At 42.9% G+C, this 21,113-nt stretch overlaps 1 protein-coding gene across 1 annotated transcript in view; it reads right to left on the bottom strand.

Annotated features, from left to right (window-relative positions):
* The window catches only part of LOC306977781 (hemicentin-1-like), a gene marked incomplete at its 3' end in the record, with an annotated part of 211,392 nt that overhangs the window by 45,683 nt on the left and 144,596 nt on the right, over positions 1-21,113 (bottom strand). The window contains exon 6 of the mRNA XM_079576223.1: positions 3,087-3,407. Coding sequence (XP_079432349.1) covers positions 3,087-3,407 — 321 coding nt within the window. The remainder of the gene's footprint in view (positions 1-3,086; positions 3,408-21,113) is intronic.

Raw genomic sequence — 21,113 nt, 5'->3', positions numbered from 1 at the left:
AGTATCCAGAGGTAGTGGAGTTTGGGATTGTCTGGAGCTGCGTCACCGGAAAGAAAACAAACATTTCTATGAAACAAACAAAATAAATCTAATACAGGTCATTTGATATATTACTTTTAGCTAGAGCCGGGAATCGATTAAAAATAAATGAATGACTATAATTATTTCCAGTTTTCAATATTAATCACAATTAATCACAAAATGAACAAACGGTAATGTGTAACAGGGCTCTTTAAACGAGCCATGTTTCAAACCACAGAAACTCTCAAAGAAGCGTTATTGTAGTTTTATCCACAATAGTCCTCATGCAGTCACACAGAGCGGAGTAATCTGAGGGAGGGAAACAATCACAGCCTTTTGTTCAGTAGTTTCTTTTTGAAGTTGGGAAAATACTGAAGTTGGTGAATCCCAAATTGGAAGCGTGTGTGTGAGGACTAAAGAGCATATGATTCACCATATAAGGACAAAAAAGTGCTGCACAGAAAGGGCATCGAGAGGAGGATATGAATGACAAAACACAAATCCAAACCTAATAACAGAGACAGAGAGAGAGAGAGAGCTCCTAAATTGCAGAATGCATATCACCTCTGTTATACACAATGTGCATGTGTTAAGTCCTGGTTTAGTCGTTGTTCAGACCACATTTAGTCCTGGCTTTGTCCTGGTTTAGTCCTGATTCAGACCTGCTCGCTGTCGATCCCGAAACAGCCGCGCTATTTGCTCTTTACGATCGCGCTTGCATATTTAATTAGGGCGTCTTCCGATTCAGGGTCGGATTCGGATCCGAGGTTCAGATCCGGATTGGCTGGCGCACGGGTCCGGACCTGGACCGCGGTCCGCTGTTTAGTGACCTCTGCTGTAGACAATGACTGGACTGAAAAGCAGTAGGTGTTGTTACAGCTTTACTTACCCTGTGCTGTGATCGTGTCGTTCCTCCAGCTGTAGGAGGTGCTGACGTTACAGGTGACTCTCTGTGCAGCGCTGCTGGGTGGGAGTCTGACTGAGCTGTAGACTGAATAAAGCCCATCCTCTGTTTGTGAGGTCAGACTTTGATCAGAGTCCGAGGAGGGAGGAGTCCAGTCCACTGTAGGCTTTGGGTAAATCTTCTCAGCTCTGCAGATCAGCTCCTGTCCCTCCTGACGCACCGACACATCCAGCACTGGAGCTGTGAGAGAGAGAGGGTTAGACCTGGATTCATCTGTTTTCTTTAACATTGAAACCTTGCACTCACCGTGCACATTAAGATAAACAAATCGATCAATTTCCCCGGTGCTGGAAGTGACAGAACATCTGTGCAGGCCCTGATGCTTCAGCTGAACTCCTCTGATCTCCAGCGCAGCGCCCCCTACAGGCATCGAGGTTATATTCTTATAGTCATGAGGCAGGGACCACTGCCTTGGAGGTTTAATACTGATCAAAACTGCACTGTCCTCCTGTGTTCAATACGCCTCTTTAAACTCCCCTTGAAAGGGACAGGGTAAAGTGCACGTCTGATTCAAGATACAGGACACATTATTGCCTGTAACACACGCACAAATAATATACAGTTCTGTCAGTTGACAAGTTCAGGCCAAGTCAAAACTGCAGCCTCCGGAGTTATTCAAATTAAAACACTGCGGCATTATCAAATACAGATATTATAAAACATAAAACATTTGAAAATTTATATCTGTTTACTTGTGTCGTTATTATATTGTTTTTACTTTTTACGAAACCTTCTTCCTGACCACAGAACTGCTGAACTAAACAAAATCACAGAGACCGAGAGGGAGGGAGAGCTGAAAAAAAATATTGAATGTTTTCTTTTTTCTAAATAGACAAAAGCTTCTTATTAAAATGAACCTCAGTTTGTGAGACATTTCCTGATCCAATCAGCCTAATGTTTAGTGAAGCACCACGAGGAGTCAAAGTGGGCTGTGCAAATGTCCAGCTTGGACCTGGACTTGGTTTATATATCTGTTGCGGCCAACTTTGCCCTGTGCAAACGTCCGCTCTGGTTGCAGTGTTTAGGCGTCTCGGACGCGTGTCTTCCTCCACAAATAACAAGAAGTGTTCTGTGTTCCAAGGTTTTTTTGGCGTACCTCATTGCCATCCACAATACACAGATTCCAGTCGTAGATACATAGACACGGTCAAAAGAGGTTTGCCTCCACACTGCCATACCTGAGTGCCCCCGCCTCCCCCCTTATATAGGGCAGGCAATTACATAAGTGCACACACAGCGCCACGCAGTGGCAGGAGGAACAAACATGGCTGAAATGGCTCCAACAATATCATTAAACCAAGACATCTGAGTATCACTGTGATTATTGTTGATTTTGTGAGGGTAGGGGAGACCGGGTGTGGTTGCAACACTTTTTGCTTCAGCTCCTGTAACTCACAGAATTTTTTAGCTAGAGTTCTCAAACTTTTATACAAAGTAACCACATTTGTTGACTACAAATGGCACCAATTCAAACCTCTGCAAAAAATAACACAGACCTTGTGACTTGATGTCAAATACATGGTGGTCAACTGTTACAACCTACCCCAATACCGGGGAAGGTTGTAACAGTTACATTTGCAGGCACAAATCTGTCAGTCTTTCTTTTCCAATGTGTAGGAATTATGTAAAAGTTTTAAAATCAAGTGTTATTAACTGTATAAGGGATGATTGTGTTACAACCATCCCCACCCCTGTCAGCCATTGTTTAGTGAGCTGTATAAGCAGTTCTAATCTAAGTCACATGGTTTCATGTGCAATAGTATAAGCTCTAAACAAAATATAGTCTTGAAAAAAAAAAAACTTTCTTACCTCAAAATCATTTTTTCTATAGAATCTGCATGAACCTGTTTATAACCTTAACAACCACCATGTGGGATCAGTGGGTAAACACTCATATGATCATGCGACTCCTGTTATCCCTGAATGGTGGATCTGGTGGTGTTACAACTCTCCCCATGCTACAACCAGACCAGGTCTACCCTACATGTTTTCTTTTGCTTTTGTACAGTTAACTTGATTTTAATTTTATCCACTCCAAATGTGTGGGTTTGTTTCGGTTAACCTTTATTTAGCGTAATGATATGATGACAGCACTACTCACCATTAACCTTTAAGTTAACAAAAGACTCCTTGGCGTTGTTTGGTCTGATGGTGCTGATGTAACACTTGTATCTTCCTTCATCACTGACTTTGACCTCGTGGAGCTGCAGTGATGCGTCTCCGGTGCCGATGCCCTGGTCAGACAGAGAGGTCCGGCCTGTGTAGTTCTCATGTTGGAGCTGAAGCTGATGATGATTCTTGTAATAAATATGAACAGGAGTATCCCCTGGTTCTTTTGTCCAGTGAATGACAGGATATTCTCCAGGAGTGAAGGGACAGGGCAGGACACAGCTCTCCCGGAAAACACAGGAGACGTCACCATCTGAGAGAAAAGCAAGAGTGGGAAATATATTGAAATATTCTGTTTTGATCATATGTTGAGGGTGCACAGGCACAGGGAGAACAGGAACCGAATGTTTTACTTCAGTAAGTACAGTACAGTTGCTTCAAAAAACAACATAAAAATACCTACCGTGTCTATGAATTTATTGTCTGTGGAGAAGCTGTGTATTTGTGGATGGCTGAAGGTAATGGCAATAAAACCTCTTTGGAACACAGTATTTTGTATGGACTTTATTGGAAGACACGCGTCCGAGATGCCTTGAAACACAGAAATTCGAGCGGACACTGCACAGGGCATTTTTGCCGCTCCAAGTAGCTACTGGGCGGAGGACATAAACCTACTCCAAAAACTGCATTTAAAAAAGTTTAAGTGAGTCGAAGCAAATGCGATTGTGATGTGATTTGTACGACAGACTTTATGAGTCCATCCATCCATCCATTTTCTTCCACTTTATCCGGGGCCGGGTCGCGGGGGCAGCAGTCTCAGCAGAGATGCCCAAACTTCCCGATCCACACACACCTCCTCCAGCTGTTCTGGGGGGACCCCGAGGCGACACCAGGCCAGCTCGGAGACATAGTCCCACCACCGTGTCCTGGGTCTTCCACGAGGCCTTGTCCCACTAGGACATGCCTGGAACACCTCCCGCGGGAGGCGACCAGGAGGCATCCGGAACAGATGCCCGAGCCACCTCAGCTGCTCCTTTCGACGTGAAGGAGCAGCGACTCTACTCCGAGCTCCTCCCGGGTAACTGAGCTCCTCACCCGATCTCGAAGGGTGCGCCCAGCCACCCTGCGAAGGAAACTCATTTCGGCCGCTTGTATTCGCGATCTTGTCCTTTCGGTCATGACCCAAATCTCTTGACCATAGGTGAGGGCGGGAACGTAGATCGATCGGTAAATCGAGAGCTTTGCCCCGACTCAGCTCCCTCTTCACCACGACAGACCGATACAGCGACCGCATCACTGCTGACGCCGCACCGATCCGTCTGTCCATCTCACGCTCCATCCGTCCCTCACTGAGAACAAGACCCCGAGATACTTGAACTCCTCCACTTCAGGTAAGGACTCCCCACCGACCTGTAGAGGGGAAACCACCTTTTTCCGGTGGAGAACCATGGCCTCAGATTTGGAGGTGCTGATCCTCATCCCGGCCGCTACACACTCGGCTGCAAACCGCCCCAGAGCGTGCTGAAGGTCCTGGTTTGTTGAAGCCAACAGAACAACATCATCTGCAAACAGCAGAGATGAGACTCTGAGGCTCCCAAACCGGACACCCTCCGGCCCCTGGCTGCGCCTAGAAATTTTGTCCATAAAAGTAATGAACAGAACCGGTGACAAAGGGCAGCCCTGGCGGAGACCAACACGCACCGGGAACAGGTCTGACTTACTGCCGGCAATGCGAACCAAGCTCCTGCTGCGTCATACAGGGAACGGACAGCCCTTAGCAGAGGGCCCCGGACCCCATACTCCCGGAGCACCCCCCACAGGGCACCACGAGGGACGCGGTCGAACGCTTGAGTGCAAATCATAAAAAGATTTAGAAATACAGTAGGCTGCACTCCCTTTTTAAACCAGCAGAGGGCGCCCCTGACCGTCAAACTGAACTCGAAACTGAAAGTACAAATGTTTTCTCCTTTGTGTGCGTAATCATAAATACATTATACATACACGACGATTGTGTAGCCTACTTCAGCATGTTTTAGTCAATGATTCAGAATACACTGTGTAAAATACAAACTGAACATCTGGAGTGAAGTCACTTGTGATTTAGGCAAATGTGTTTTATGAGTCCGAGGAGGAAAATGAGCGACATTCGTGCTGACATTTATATATAGTCTATGGTGCTCACGCGCTTCTAAGGTCATATAAGGTAGACTGTCCTGATGAAAAATGAGCCTCAGAACCTGTCACGTGTGTTTACAGAAATATCCCTTCTCTACGGAAACTCATTGCTGCCAGTGTGAGTGAAACATTTTTGACTGCGCTTTCTCGTTCGAACGTAATACCATCTCGTTCTAACGTAATACCATCTCGTTCTAACGAGTTGCCAATGTCGTTCTAACGAGTTGCCAATGTCGTTCTAACGAGTTGCCAATGTCGTTCTAACGAGTTGCCAAAAGCCCAACGCGCACCAGAGCGCAGCGGCACATCATCTGACGCGCGTCCATTTCGGCACAGGCGGCGCGTCAGGGCACTTCAGCTCAGAGGCTTTTCCTCAGACGCGGTGCCGCGGGGTAAACACACCTAGGCCTATGTTTTTGACCTGCTGCAGAGGCACAGACTGGTTTCGGCTGTGACAAACAGGGAGACGCCGTACACTTTGTTTAAGGGGATGATGGAAGCAGCGGAGACAGAACCATCATCAGGGTTCAGGTGGAGCATGTTAAACTCACCAGCCCCCTGTTAACCTGCAAAAGAGAGCCACGTTTTCTCTCTCTCTCTCTCTCGCAACACGGACATACGTGTCTTATTTTATTAATGATAAATGTATGAACTACGCGTTTAAAGCACCACATGGTTTGAGGAAAAGCCTCTGAACTTAAGTGCCCTGACGCGCCGCCTGAGATGATGTGCCGCTGCGCACTGGTGCGCGTTGGGCTTTTGGCAACTCGTTCGAACGACATTGGCAACTCGTTAGAACGACATTGGCAACTCGTTAGAACGAGATGGTATTACGTTCGAACGAGAAAGCGCAGTCAAAAATGTTTCACTCACATTGGCAGCAATGAGTTTCCGTACTTCTCAAAACCTGCCACCCATAGACGGTGCAGAATGCACCGTTATATTATTTAGACTAATCTGTCGTTATAGAAAACCAGACTGGACTTACCCACACAAATGCAACATGACCAAGAAATACAACTAATCGTAAGAACGAGACGCGCCCACATCATGTCACCGATAAACAAAAGAAAAGGCTGTTGGAAATGAACACAGGCTAACAACAAAGTCTTCCTGCCATTTACGATATTATAGGGTTGGGGGAAGTGCGCGCGCCCTCGTCACGTCATCACTCTGACAAGGCAAGTTCAATAATTATAATTTAGGAAGTTTCAGACATATGGTTTTTTGCCTATACTTTTTTTTCTATCGTGGACTTACACACACAAAAAAATTAAATTAAATAAAATTTAAAAATGTGTTTGTGTCAGATAGATAGATAGATAGATAGATAGATAGATAGATAGATAGATAGATAGATAGATAGATAGATAGATAGATAGATAGATAGATACTGCACTTGAAGAACAAACATCTCACACAAACTTTCAAACTACTGATGAGGTTGTTTAATCGATCACTGTGTATAAAGTCTCTTATAAACTAATGAAAGTCACTGGGGTTTTGTCAGTTTGTGCTTTGTTATTTCCTCAGTCTCACTTCCCTGTTGTTAGACTGCGTTTTCTAAATCTAAAATCTGTATAAGCCAAACAGAAATTCATAAAACGTCATTTTGAAACGTTAACCCCTTAACTCCCACCTGAACCGAGCACATTTTCTCCAGCTTTACCCCAATCCAAAAGCTTCTGGAAAAAAGGTGTGAAAATAGCAACTAAAGTGAGACGAAAACAATGAAGATGTGAAAAAGTGCCAAAAAATGTACAAAAAATGTACAAGAAAACGACAAAAATTGACAAGAATTTGACCAAAAAAAATCGAAAGATTTGATGAAAAAGTGACAAAAAAGTCACGAAAATGTGACAAAAATGAGACGACTGCCCAACAAAAAAAGTGATGAAAAAAAATCTGATGTGAGGAAAAAGATCCATTTAGATGAATTTTGTAGATCTTAGCTTTCAAATGAGGTGTTACACTGGCCTACAGGATTTGGGTAAAGCTGAACTGGAGAAAATGCTCTTGGTTCAGGCGGGAGTTAAGAGGTTAAAAGAAACAGTGGTTCATTTTCAACACAATGAGATATTTACATCAATACATTTAGACTTTTATTCGCCCTTTAAAGCTTATATTTACTGACCTAAATAAGAGAAACATAAGCCTTAAAAATGCACTAATTTGCCAATAAATGACCTGTATTGAAATTGCTGTAGTATAGTATATTTCATTTAAAAATGCCTTTCAAAACATACAAGAACACTGTGAAGTAGAAACAGTGAAATGAAACAGGACAATAATGCCACGGTGAGAGGAGTTTGAGTCTGGATATGAGGAGAGAGTTCTGAAGATCCAGTGGAGCTGGTGACAGAAATGACACTAACATTTGTAACACATCACATCCATGGAGTCAGTTTCATAAAAAATAGCACGGTTTATCTGCAGATTTATAACTGCTGATGAAAAAAAAAGTCTATTGTCAGTATTTTCCGAGTCTCTGTCCTCGTTCAGTCTCAGCCTCTTCAGAGATGTTCGGTTCAAGATGTTCCTCCTCTGGGTTTGGAACACCCACAGTCTCAACATCAGCACCAGAGCAAGAGTCAGGTCCAGACAGTAAAGAGGTTATTTTCCTGTAGCAGGACAGAAAAATGCACTTGTATTTGATGTAATGTCTCTTGAACAATTATAATTATGAACTAAAAAGGTATGAACTTTAAATGCACTAAGACCAAAACCATCGTCTGCTGATAAACTGTATATGATGATTTTAGAGTGTTATCTGCTGTTCCCACTTTGTTTTTTTTAATTCTTTGTCATTTTAATGTAAATGGGTATATTTTGCTCTAAAATAAACTAAACTAAACTAAACTAAACAGTCTAAAACCGTGTGTACTGCCCCCTCATGGTTAAAAGTAAAGGGAATTTGTATTTTCTTTTAGTGGAAGTTTCTGGATGTCTCTGTTTGTCAAATCCAACATTTTGGATAATTAATATCTTCATAAATATCAGTAACAAAAGATACTCAAACTGCAGAAATATTTAATCCAGAGCTGCTCAAAGGCAGTAGGAGAAAGTTAATATCCCTCAGTATAATCAGTGAGTTATATAGAGCATTGTTTTAGTTATGTTTGTTCAGACTCTGCAGTTTACAGTCAAAATAACACAAAAAACAACCGGATAAACTCACGTCTAATCATGTGTTTGTTTACAAATGAGATGCACTTACCCAGGAGTGTCTGGTATTATGTTCTTCTTCTCATCTTTATTTCTCCTTCTCCTCCAGCAGAAGTATACAATACCAGCAACAATAACAGCAACAAAAGAAATGATCACCCAAAACCAAGGCGAATTGACAAAGGTCCGCTCTGTAAAGAGAGAATTTCTGATGTTAAACACAAGACACTGTAATACCACTATGGCATCAACTAAGAAAACATTTTGAAAGCAGGTATTGAAGAAAAAAAAACTTTAGAGACAAAGCTTTGACTGTTGGTTCAGGGACAGCATTACAGAGAGTTACTTGGTTGTTTCAGCTAAAATAAATGATCCAAATGTAAAATATATAGTGTTTCATGGGATAAATTCACATTATTGTTCTGTTTTATGGCAGCCTCGTCCAGCCCCAGCCCCTGCCCTTACCTACCTGCTCCACTCTGGACACCAGCCTCGTCCAGCCCCTGCCCTTACCTACCTACTCCACTTCAGACACCAGCCTCGTCCAGCCCCTGCCCTTACCTACCTGCTCCACTCCGGACACCAGCCTCGTTCAAGCCCCAGCCCTTACCTACCTGCTCCACTCCAGCCTCCACCATCTGACCTGCTCCGAACAACCACAACCCCTGCTCCGCAGGGTCTGTTGGCTTTCAAAGACCTGTAGCGCCCCCCGGAGGGCATGAGTGTGACCAGGTGGTGAGCAAGGCGTGTTTGGTCTGAGGTGATATTCGACACTCGCTGTGTGACTTTGACACAGTCTCTGTTGGGAGTGTGTGGCCCGTGATTTTGGATGATTTGTTGATGCGTGAATGACAGTCCCAGGATATTTTTTGGGTGATCATTAATATATTACTAGCTACTTTTACTGTTACACCATTACTGTGTACTGCTCTCAGTCAGCAATAAAAATGACTAATCTTATTTTTGTACATTTAAACTAGTTTAAGTGTACATGACAGACAGGGGAGTAGAAGTTCTGTAACTGTAAACAAGGGCCATGAGTGAGTGTCACTTAAGTTCTAGAATAGATTTTGGAACAAGAAATTGTGTATCTTACCAGAGTCTTTTTCAAAGTCTGCACCAATATCTGGATTAAGACCAGGACAAGTCTTCTTCAGTTTGACCCACAAATTTTCCTTGGATTTGACTTTACCATCAAAAACAACAGAAGTGTGTTTCATGGACACGGAGGGAGCACGGGGAAACTACAGATGTAATTATTACAGATGTAATTACTCCCAAATACAAGCGGCCGAAATGAGTTTCCTTCGCAGGATGGCTGGGCACACCCTTCGAGATCGGGTGAGGAGCTCAGTTACCCGAGAGGAGCTCGGAGTAGAGTCGCTGCTCCTTCACGTCGAAAGGAGCAGCTGAGGTGGCTCAGGCATCTGTTCCGGATGCCTCCTGGTCGCCTCCCGTGGGAGGTGTTCCAGGCATGTCCTAGTGGGACAAGGCCTCGTGGAAGACCCAGGACACGGTGGTGGGACTATGTCTCCGAGCTGGCCTGGTGTCGCCTCGGGGTCAGAACAGCTGGAGGAGGTGTGTGTGGATCGGGAAGTCTGGGCATCTCTGCTGAGACTGCTGCCCCCGCGACCCGGCCCCGGATAAAGCGGAAGAAAATGGATGGATGGTAATTACTACAGATGTAATTACAATAGATACTGTATTCACGTGTAATCGCTTGTTTAAGCCACATTTTAAATCAGAAAGTGTTTCTGGACAAAACAGTGTCATGATAATAAATAATAAAAACATGAAAACCTGTCATAAGCGCTTTAAGTGGCTGTGTGAGTGTAGGAATGTGATTTGAAAAAATGCTTCTAGAATTGTTTTGTTTTGTTACTTTAATGAAACACTCACCTGTCTCCTCGTACGTCTTGTTGTTCGTGCTGTGTTCAGTGCTGACTGTACAAGTGTATTCATAAGGAGGGTCGGGCAGAGGTGCAGAGCTGCACACAGAGAACAATCCTGTCTCTGTGGGATACACAGAGACCTGAGGGTCTGTGGAAGGTTCAGGGTTTATGGTCCAATTCAGTGAAGGCTTTGGGTAGATATCCTGAGCCTGACAGATCAGGTTCCCACCGCTGCAGTTCACACACACCTCTGAAACTGGAGCTGAGAGACAAAGAACATGTTGAGTTGGTTCAAACTCAGACACATGAGGGCAGTTTGTGTCTTTAGTTTGTTTCTAAACTGAAGTGACATAAGTCAGTATAACTGAGTCGACTGTTGTTAATTTGAAATTAAGACACAAATGTTGCTGAGCCTTTAAGCACCACAAACACATTAATGGAGTGGACGTTTAGTTTTTACTTTCTAAAGCTGTGGCCTCAGTGGACATTTGATTTCATTAGTTTGGATTTGTTTTCTTAAATGTGCTCGGGTCAAATCGGTGAAAACATCATCTACATGTTTCTTACCATAGACCGTCATGTTGACATAAGTCACTTGACCGTTGGCCAAACACAAGTACCGTCCTTCATCTTTGACTGTGACTTCTTTAAGCAGCAGTGAAGCATTTCCTGTGATCATCTCCTCTTCAAACAGAGAAGTCCTGCCTCTGTAGTCCGGATACTGAACCAAAACCTGGTTCTGACCCTGATGAAAACTGTGGACCATCAGATCTCGCTCTGTCTTTGTCCATCGTATGTAAAGACCAGAACCAGGGGTGAAGCGACAGGGCAGGACACAGCTCTCATTATAAACACATAATGTTTCCTCCTCATCTAAAAGAGAAAGATCAGAATAATGAAAATAATCATAACAATAAAACAAAATAAAGGTTTCAAGTGTCGTCGTGCTCCAATCATTTGTAGGTTTATTTTCCCTAAAGGCTTGTTTTCAGAAACGTTTAGTTTTCATTAAATCTGAGATGTCAAAAGTACTAAGTATTTTAATACTTCCGTAGTGCTGATATATAGGCAAAAAAATACTCCGGTAAAAGTACTACAGTACTTCATCAAAAATGTACTTATTGACTAAAAATATTATCCAATTAGAAACTGTATTACTATTATTATTGACTTTATTCCGGACACTAAAAAGATGGTCCATATTTAAAGAAAAGACACACATAAAGACAATACATTCATCTCCTGTACAGGCTCAACAGTCAGTGAGTCCATATACGAGAGGATTATCCACTGAGCTTAGTCCAGGGTTGGTCCCCGAGTGCGACAGCCTGCAAGTGCACCTGTACATGAGACTTCACAGAACAGCAGGGCAGTTTGGCACACGCACATTTACAAACATTTGGCTTGCACTGCTCCATCGTGGGGCCCTCAGTGGCATCCGCATGGCATCAGTATACGCCACAGTTAGCTTATGCATACTCCTCCTTTAGTAGCACCTCCACAGGTGAGCAGTATACATGGGAGTGCAGTACGCCTGAAAGAGGTGGTGAGCACGTTCCAAACCTGCGGATCAGCATGTTGGCCTGTCCATAAAGCATTAAGTCTATTTCCTGACAAGAAGAAGTCAGGGAATGTCAGTTTGGAGCCCTCTCTGCTCCGGGCTGTCATGACAATGCTTTTCTATGTTGTGTTTAATGTCATTTAATGTAAAGTCTGCTCCATACTGAGAGCACACATGCAACAGCTCTTGTTATTATAAATGCTAATAAATGCTAACTAACTAACTTACTGCTAAAGTACAGTAACGGAGTAGAAGCAGCTACTTTGTAACTTTCCACCTCTGAATCTACAGTAATGAAGTGGATTATATCATTAGAAAATTATCTATTGTAGAATATTATAAGTTTAATGTGTCTACATTTCAAACTTTGTTATGGGTTAACTCATAAGATCAACCTCCTTATCATGTTACAAGGGAGTAGTTACTTAAGTCACAGAAAAAATCTTTAAACAAGCCAAAACTTGTCACTGAGCTGCAGTCATTAAGCCAAAGACTGATATGATAATATGTGTGTTTTATATAAGGTTTATCGTGGGTTAAAGAGCGGTTTTATGATCCTGTACATCATCTATAACTGAGACGGAAAAGCTCTTACCGAAGTCGGTGGCGCGCGCTGAGACACAATAACTGGATAAAGAGATGATCAGGATAAATCCGCAGACATCCATACTGTTAGGGAGACTGTTTTGTTGCAGGAATCTTTTACGCACAAATAGGTCAATAGACCTGCACCAAGTGCGTAAGGCCTATGGTTTAGGTGCGTCGTCCATTTTGCAGAATGTCAATAAGAAACTGGGTTTGAACCGGGGCCCTACGCAGCTTGCGTAATTTGCATATAGGAAAAAACTGGCTCTGCACTCACGTCCGCTGTGCAGCCAGTTTAGCAGCGTCAGTTTATCAGCGTGTTAGTTTATCAGCGTGTTAGTTTATCAGCGTGTTAGTTTATCAGCCTGTTAGTTTATCAGCGTGTTAGTTTATCAGCCTGTTAGTTTATCAGCGTGTTAGTTTATCAGCGTGTTAGTTTATCAGCGTGTTAGTTTATCAGCGTGTTAGTTTATCAGCGTGTTAGTTTATCAGCGTGTTAGTTTATCAGCGTGTTAGTTTATCAGCGTATCGTGTTAGTTTATCAGCGTGTTAGTTTATCAGCGTGTTAGTTTATCAGCGTGTTAGTTTATCAGCCTGTTAGTTTATCAGCGTGTTAGTTTATCAGCGTGTTAGTTTATCAGCGTGTTAGTTTAGCAGCGTGTTAGTTTATCAGCGTGTTAGTTTATCAGCATGTTAGTTTATCAGCGTGTTAGTTTATCAGCGTGTTAGTTTATCAGCGTATCGTGTTAGTTTATCAGCGTGTTAGTTTATCAGCGTGTTAGTTTATCAGCGTGTTAGTTTATCAGCGTGTTAGTTTATCAGCATGTTAGTTTATCAGCGTGTTAGTTTATCAGCGTGTTAGTTTATCAGCGTGTTAGTTTATCAGCGTGTTAGTTTATCAGCGTATCGTGTTAGTTTATCAGCGTGTTAGTTTATCAGCGTGTGTTAGTTTATCAGTGTGTTAGTTTATCAGCGTGTTAGTTTATCAGCGTGTTAGTTTATCAGCGTGTTAGTTTATCAGCGTGTTAGTTTATCAGCGTGTTAGTTTATCAGCGTGTTAGTTTATCAGCCTGTTAGTTTATCAGCCTGTTAGTTTATCAGCCTGTTAGTTTATCAGCGTGTTAGTTTATCAGCCTGTTAGTTTATCAGTGTGTCAGTTTATCAGCGTGTTAGTTTATCAGCGTGTTAGTTTATCAGCATGTCAGTTTATCAGCCTGTTAGTTTATCAGCCTGTTAGTTTATCAGCCTGTTAGTTTATCAGCGTGTTAGTTTATCAGCCTGTTAGTTTATCAGCGTGTCAGTTTATCAGCGTGTTAGTTTATCAGCGTGTTAGTTTATCAGCATGTTAGTTTATCAGCATGTCAGTTTATCAGCATGTTAGTTTATCAGCATGTCAGTTTATCAGCATGTCAGTTTATCAGCGTGTTAGTTTATCAGCGTGTTAGTTTATCAGCGTGTTAGTTTATCAGCATGTCAGTTTATCAGTGTGTTAGTTTATCAGCGTGTTAGTTTATCAGCGTGTCAGTTTATCAGCGTGTCAGTTTATCAGCGTGTTAGTTTATCAGCGTGTTAGTTTAGCAGCGTGTTAGTTTATCAGCGTGTCAGTTTATCAGCGTGTTAGTTTATCAGCGTGTTAGTTTATCAGCGTGTTAGTTTATCAGCGTGTTAGTTTATCAGCCTGTTAGTTTATCAGCGTGTTAGTTTATCAGCGTGTTAGTTTAGCAGCGTGTTAGTTTATCAGCGTGTTAGTTTATCAGCGTGTTAGTTTAGCAGCGTGTTAGTTTATCAGCCTGTTAGTTTATCAGCGTGTTAGTTTATCAGCCTGTTAGTTTATCAGCGTGTTAGTTTATCAGCCTGTTAGTTTATCAGCGTGTTAGTTTATCAGCGTGTTAGTTTATCAGCGTGTTAGTTTATCAGCGTGTTAGTTTATCAGCGTGTTAGTTTATCAGCGTGTTAGTTTATCAGCGTGTTAGTTTATCAGCGTGTCAGTTTATCAGCGTGTCAGTTTATCAGCGTGTTAGTTTATCAGCGTGTCAGTTTATCAGCGTGTTAGTTTATCAGCGTGTTAGTTTATCAGCGTGTCAGTTTATCAGCGTGTTAGTTTATCAGCCTGTTAGTTTATCAGCATGTTAGTTTATCAGCGTGTTAGTTTATCAGCGTGTTAGTTTATCAGCGTGTTAGTTTATCAGCGTGTTAGTTTATCAGCGTGTTAGTTTATCAGCGTGTTAGTTTATCTGCCTGTTAGTTTATCAGCGTGTTAGTTTATCAGCGTGTTAGTTTATCTGCCTGTTAGTTTATCAGCGTGTTAGTTTATCAGCGTGTTAGTTTATCAGCGTGTTAGTTTATCAGCGTGTCAGTTTATCAGCGTGTCAGTTTATCAGTGTGTTAGTTTAGCAGCGTGTTAGTTTAGCAGCGTGTTAGTTTATCAGCGTGTTAGTTTATCAGCGTGTTAGTTTATCAGCGTGTTAGTTTATCAGCGTGTTAGTTTAGCAGCGTGTTTGTTTATCAGCATGTTAGTTTATCAGCGCGTTAGTTTATCAGCGCGTTAGTTTATCAGCGTGTCAGTTTATCAGCGTGTCAGTTTATCAGCGTGTTAGTTTATCAGCGTGTTAGTTTATCAGCGTGTCAGTTTATCAGCGTGTTAGTTTATCAGCGCGTCAGTTTAGCAGCGCGTCAGTTTAGCAGCGCGTTAGTTTATCAGCGTGTGTTAAAAAGACTTTTAATGCAATTGTTGGTCACTTTCACTGTAACCTAAAGCTCCCTGTTTGACTGGAAAGTATTGGACCTAATGCAGAAGGTAAAGAGTTATGGATTTGAACCTCCCTGAATGACCATGAACCTCAGGAAGACCGGGTCATCTGCTGATCTCATTCTTTGGGCTCATAGTGTTACTGAACCAAGACCTGACCAACTGAAGATCATAACAGTTTGGACTAGAAAAATAATCCTCTTAAATTTGATAAATGACTCAGAATTTCTTGAATAAATGATGTTTATGTTGTTGTTGTCAGTTTGAACTAATCTGAGATGAGAGAAAAATGCAAATACCAATGGAACAAGAAGGAATCCCACTTGAAATGAGAAAAATTAACTTTTCACTTTTCAAACCTTAGATTTCATCTTGTAAGTCAGGACAATTGATTTAATTTCTTCCTGAAGGTGATTATTCTTCTTCCAGTGAGGTGGCGACTTTGATCCGGAGCACTGTTATTAGCATTTTTAAAGCATTACTAAGTAACTGGTTTACCTTAACAAATCCTTTTCATGGTCCCTCTGGGGGTAATACAAATGTTAATGGGATGATTGGTGTCTCTGGCCAGAAAACCATAATTGCAACTTTCCCGACCCGGCGCCCAAAAACACACAAAGGAATCACGAAGAAGAAGCTAACAGGCTAACGGGCAAAGCTAACTGCGGGCTAGCGCCACTTAAACAGTATTTACAGCCAAGTTTGAGTGAAAAAAATGATCTCCATTGTGTAATTGGATGAACAATATCCCTCTGTCCCTTTGTCCTTTTTGTCAGTGTATTAATGGACAATTAATGAGTAAGAAAACATAACATGCTACGAAACCTGCAGTGGCGCTTATGGCCTTTAGGGGCATGAGTTACTTAGTACTGCTTTAAACAATAAATGTTCAATATGATCACCTCTGAGGCTGAAACTCCCCTGACAATTATACTTAAAGGGACTAGATGCAAGTTCGTCATTTTATACTCACTACTGCCACCTCAGGTCTTACGCGTAACTGCAGATTCGCCAGGCTTTTAAGCAGTGCAAACGACCAAAGAGAAGAGCTTTCCTCACCCGTTGGTTTTCATATAAGAATAAGGCATTTTGTGCATAAAAAGCCCAAACTGTTTAGTAACATTTCTCCGCTTTTCTGAACCGAGTGTCTCACAGAAGGAAAAACTCCATATTTGGTTTACAGCGTCATCTTGGACAAGTGGATATAAAATATGTCAATATTCACCACAGAGATGTTGCAGCTTCTTCAAAACATCACAAAATAAGCATCATACAGTCTAAGTTTTGACAAATTTGATACTTGAAAACTAAAATGTTATGGGAAGAAAATCTCCACTTCAACCACTGTGTGAAAAATCAATACTTTAATATAGGGAGATTAAATGTATGGTTTAATTTATGGTTTTATTTTATAGATATATTTTTGTGTATCCGAGTGCGTCAGTAATATGAAACTCACTAACCCGTCTCGATTGGGATTTGTTTCCTGCGTATGAAGTTTAGATGTTCATTCAACCTTGTTTAATGACATCAAGCATTTAATACAGGCCTTTGTTACCAGGACGAGCTGTTTCAAAGGAAATAAACAAAAGTAAAGCCGTCAGGAAAGAAAAATGATGCTAATGTGACCAGAAAGCAGACGTAGACTAATCAGAATCAGAAATGTTTTATTTGCCATTGTTAATGAACAGGTTCACAACCAGGAATTCTTTCTGGTTCAAACATGAAACATAAAACATTTAACACATAACTTAGATAAATAATAAACTATACAAATAGTGCAATAGAGCAGTGCAAACGGTATAATATCACAACAGAAGTCGCCTCACAGGGCTGCACCGAACATTAAGGCAATAAAACAGAGCAATAAAAAGTCGGCAGCAGGCGGCGGCGAGCGGCGCGGGTGTCCCCTGTCCTTAGACTCTCCAGTACGGCAAGGAACAACTCAAAAACCCAGCGGGACAAAAGAGAAACCTTGGGGAGAACCACAGAAGGAGAGATCCACTCCCATGGACGGACAGGCTATAGAGACCCAGGGCCGAAGGGAGGAGGGGAGAAGTTATGGGGGCTGATGGGAGTCCCTCTGTAGGCGGGGCCAAGATCACGGTGAAAGAACGTCCAGTTGTTGGAGATTCAGTCCTTGTTGTCCAGTCGCTGTTGGACGGTGGTAAACCGTGGACAGGGCTGAAGACTGATCGACCGCCCGCCTGGAACACAGAGAGGAAGAGAGAGAATAATGAGATGAGACGAGAAGTCAGGCGTTAAGAGTCTCATCTGAGGAGCGTGATGTTCAGCGATGAGGACACACGGGGTCTGCTTGAGGACAAAGAGCCTACAGGATCTGTTGGTGAGAGGGAGGAGGTCTGCGGATGAGAAACGAGATGGTTTTCAGGAGCGGATGGATGACAGGAGTGGAGAGGACGGGGGAGAAAGAGAGAAGACAGGAATGGAGAGAAGAGAGGGGGAAGAACAGAGAGAAGGGAAAAAGAGAAAGAAAATCACACATTCACACTCATTCATACACCAGCGTCAGACACTGGAGGCAAGGCGGGTGAAGTGTCTTGCCCAAGGACACAACGACAGTGTGCGCCTACAGGACATTCCGCTTAAGCGACGACCCAGCGCCACTGTCACCCCAGAAAAAGAAAAAAATGAAAGAAGAGAGAGAAGGGGAACTGGTAAATGGTCCCATATATGTATCGCCTTTTGTACTTGCCTGAGGCACTCAAAGGGCTTTACATCAAGGAACCACTCACCCATTCACACTCATTCATACACCAGCGTCAGACACTGGAGGCAAGGCGGGTGAAGTGTCTTGCCCAAGAGAGATCTGTCCTCCTCAGACCTCGAGAGAGATCTGTCCTCCTCAGACCTCGAGAGAGATCTGTTCCCTCAGACCTCGTGAGAGATCTGTCCTCCTCAGACCTCGTGAGAGATCTGTCCTCCTCAGACCTCGAGAGAGATCTGTTCCCTCAGACCTCGTGAGAGATCTGTTCCCTCAGACCTCGAGAGAGATCTGTCCTCCTCAGACCTCGTGAGAGATCTGTTCCCTCAGACCTCGTGAGAGATCTTTTTCCTCAGACCTCGAGAGAGATCCGTCCCTTCAGGCCCAGTGACCGTTTCTCCTCTGACCCTGCTCCTCCTAGCGTCTCCTGTTGAAGCCATTTTGCCTCCACCGGCCTTGAACGTTGGGCATGTTCTGGTCTGAATCGTTCCTCTGCTCGTTCTGTCTCCGGTTCCTGATGTCTTGTGAGGCGTAGTTGTTGGTTGCCCGTGTGTCCTGAGGTTCTGAGCTCCTCTCTGGCTCCACGGTTTTCAGCAGATCTGGAGGTTTTTCGTTCGTCTCCTGCTGTACGGCTGCTGCCTTCGCTGCCTTCTCATAAGCGATGTTTTGGCGTAAAAGGCTAATGTTGTCTTTCCGAAGTGCCTCTATGTCGTCCTTCATTTCCACATAGACGTTGGCGCTGTGTTCCAGATTCGCATAAATGACCTTATTATTTATCTGGAGAACCCGAGCTTCTTCTCTCAACTTGTCCGCCTCTTCCACGGCCTTATCACGGTCCGCCTTCATTTCTAATTTCTCCTCTTCCAGTTTCTTAAGGATCAGGTCGGTTTCCATATTTGGCTGCAGCTGCTGTTGGAAGTTCTTTGATTTTTCCAGCTCCATCTTGGCCTCCTGGAGCTGGGTTTCCAGCTGTAATATGGTCCCAGATGTTTGTGCTTTCGACGTCTTTAGCTCTTCTGAGAGGACGCATTTTTCAGACACAAGCGACTTGTTCATTTCTTCAAAGTGACTGATTATTTTATCTTTGTCCTGAATATCTAACTGTAGTAGTTCTCTGGCAGCTGCAGAAGAGTTCAAATTCTCGTGCAGTTTCTCCACCTGTCCACGGAGAACACTTGCTTCTTGCCTAAATCTGTCCGTTTCTTCGTTAGCCTTGTCACAGTCCGTCTTCATGGCTAATTTCTCTTGTTGAAATGTCTCGAACATACGATGAGACTCTTGGAGAGCGTGGAGTCTGTCTCTCACACTCTCCTCCAGGTTGTCATACTGTTTAGAGACTTCATCTTGGAGCACAAGGTTCTTTTGTTGCTCCTCCATCAGCTTTTGACTTGTCTGATGGACCTGGTCTTGTATCTTCTTGCAGGAGACCGTTTTTTTGTCTAGGGTCAGCTGCAGATTCCGGTTCGCTCTCTGCTGTGAGTCCAGATCTTTATTGAGGACTTCAACCTCTTTCCTCAAGGCAGAAATGGTCTCCTGAGCTTCTTCTGCTGAGGTTTTATGGGCCTCCTTCATGGACAGCTGCTCCTGTTGAAGTGTCTTCATTTCCTCCTCCATCTGGTGGACGTCCTCGTTCAGGGCGGCGTGTTTCATCTCAAGCAGCATAAACTGTTCAAGCTTGAGACGATTCTCCGCCAGCTCCTCGTCCTGCCGCTGTAGCAAAAGCGATTTGTGTCCGACCTGGTTCTCCAGGTCTTTAATCTTCTGACGAAGACTCGCGTCTGCTACTTTTAACTGTCCGTAGTTCGTCTTCAGGGCGTTGATAACCAGCTTCATACTGTCTGTCTGGTGATCGTTTTCCTGTTGAAGGAGGAGGATTTTGGCATCTTTCTCCGACATGGAGACTTGAAGCCTTAAGTTCTCCTCGTTCAGACCGTGGTTTTGGGCGTTTAGAGCCAGGACATCGGCTCTACTGTGCCTCAGGGCTTCGCTGGCCACGTACAGCTCGTCCTGTGAACGCAGGGTTTTGTCGGCGAGGTCCCTCGCTAACGAGGAGTTTACTTGACGCTCGCTCTGCACCTGCTCCTGCAAAGAGAGGTTGATCCTCTCCGCTGAACAGAGCGCAAGTCGGAGCTCCTGAATGAGCGCGGCGTCGGAAGAACGCTTCTTCCCAAACATTTTCATGGCTTTTTTCACTAATGCGTTGGTGAAAAAAGCGGGAAAATGCGTTAGTACACGACAAAGTGTGTCGGAGAATGTGGCAGATGCGTTGAAATGCTACAAAATGCAGTTCAATGCGTCGAAAACCGTCAAAATGCGTGGAGATACGTCAAAGTGTGTCTAATGCGTCGAAAGGCTTGTGTGTGTGTGAAGGAATGACTGTCTGAGGTATGAGGTCATACAGAGATGATGACATCATCACATTTAGAACAGCTGTAAACATTCCACACAGCTGTGATAGAACTCTAGGGCGTTGCCATGGTAATCCATTGGAACCCATGTAGATCTACAGTAATACAATACAATACAAGGGGGAGTGGCCTCGCCAAGGGGGCAGAAAACCTCTCATGGGAATCACAATGTTTCACTCTTTTGTACCATAAACATATTTATCACACATCAATAAAGTCAAGCAAACTAAGGTCCATATGGATGTTTTTTCATGTTCCTTCCAAAAATACATTCAACTGAAAGTGAGAATGAAGAAAGGGACTATATGCAAGTTGTTATTTTTATACTCTCTACTGCCAACTCAGGTCTTTTTTTTGTTTTGTTTTTTTACTTTATTGTGCCATAAGTTTCATTTTTACAATTTACACAATTAGCATGTCAGAATTAACACAAATATATGTTTTGTCTTTTAGTTGTTGTTTTTTTACACCCAGTGCAGAGAAAGCAAATACATGGTAATAATTATAATAATAATAATTAAAAAAAAAAACCAAATAAAAATAATAATAGTACTAATAATAATAATAGTTGAGAAGACATATAAGCATATATAGACATATATATATATATAAATACATGTATATATATTTGCATATCCACCCATGCACATGTATACACATACACACATACACACCCACATACATGTATAAGATAAGATAAGATGGTACTTTATTGATCTCACAGATGGAGAAATTGCATTCGATGAGAGAGCATCCGGC

This window comes from Gobius niger (genome assembly GCF_951799975.1).
Source record: "Gobius niger genome assembly, chromosome: 18".
Taxonomy (NCBI): Eukaryota; Metazoa; Chordata; class Actinopteri; order Gobiiformes; family Gobiidae; genus Gobius; species Gobius niger.
The sequence above is the reverse complement of the archived record's forward strand: the minus strand, read 5'-3'. Positions and strand labels throughout refer to the sequence as shown.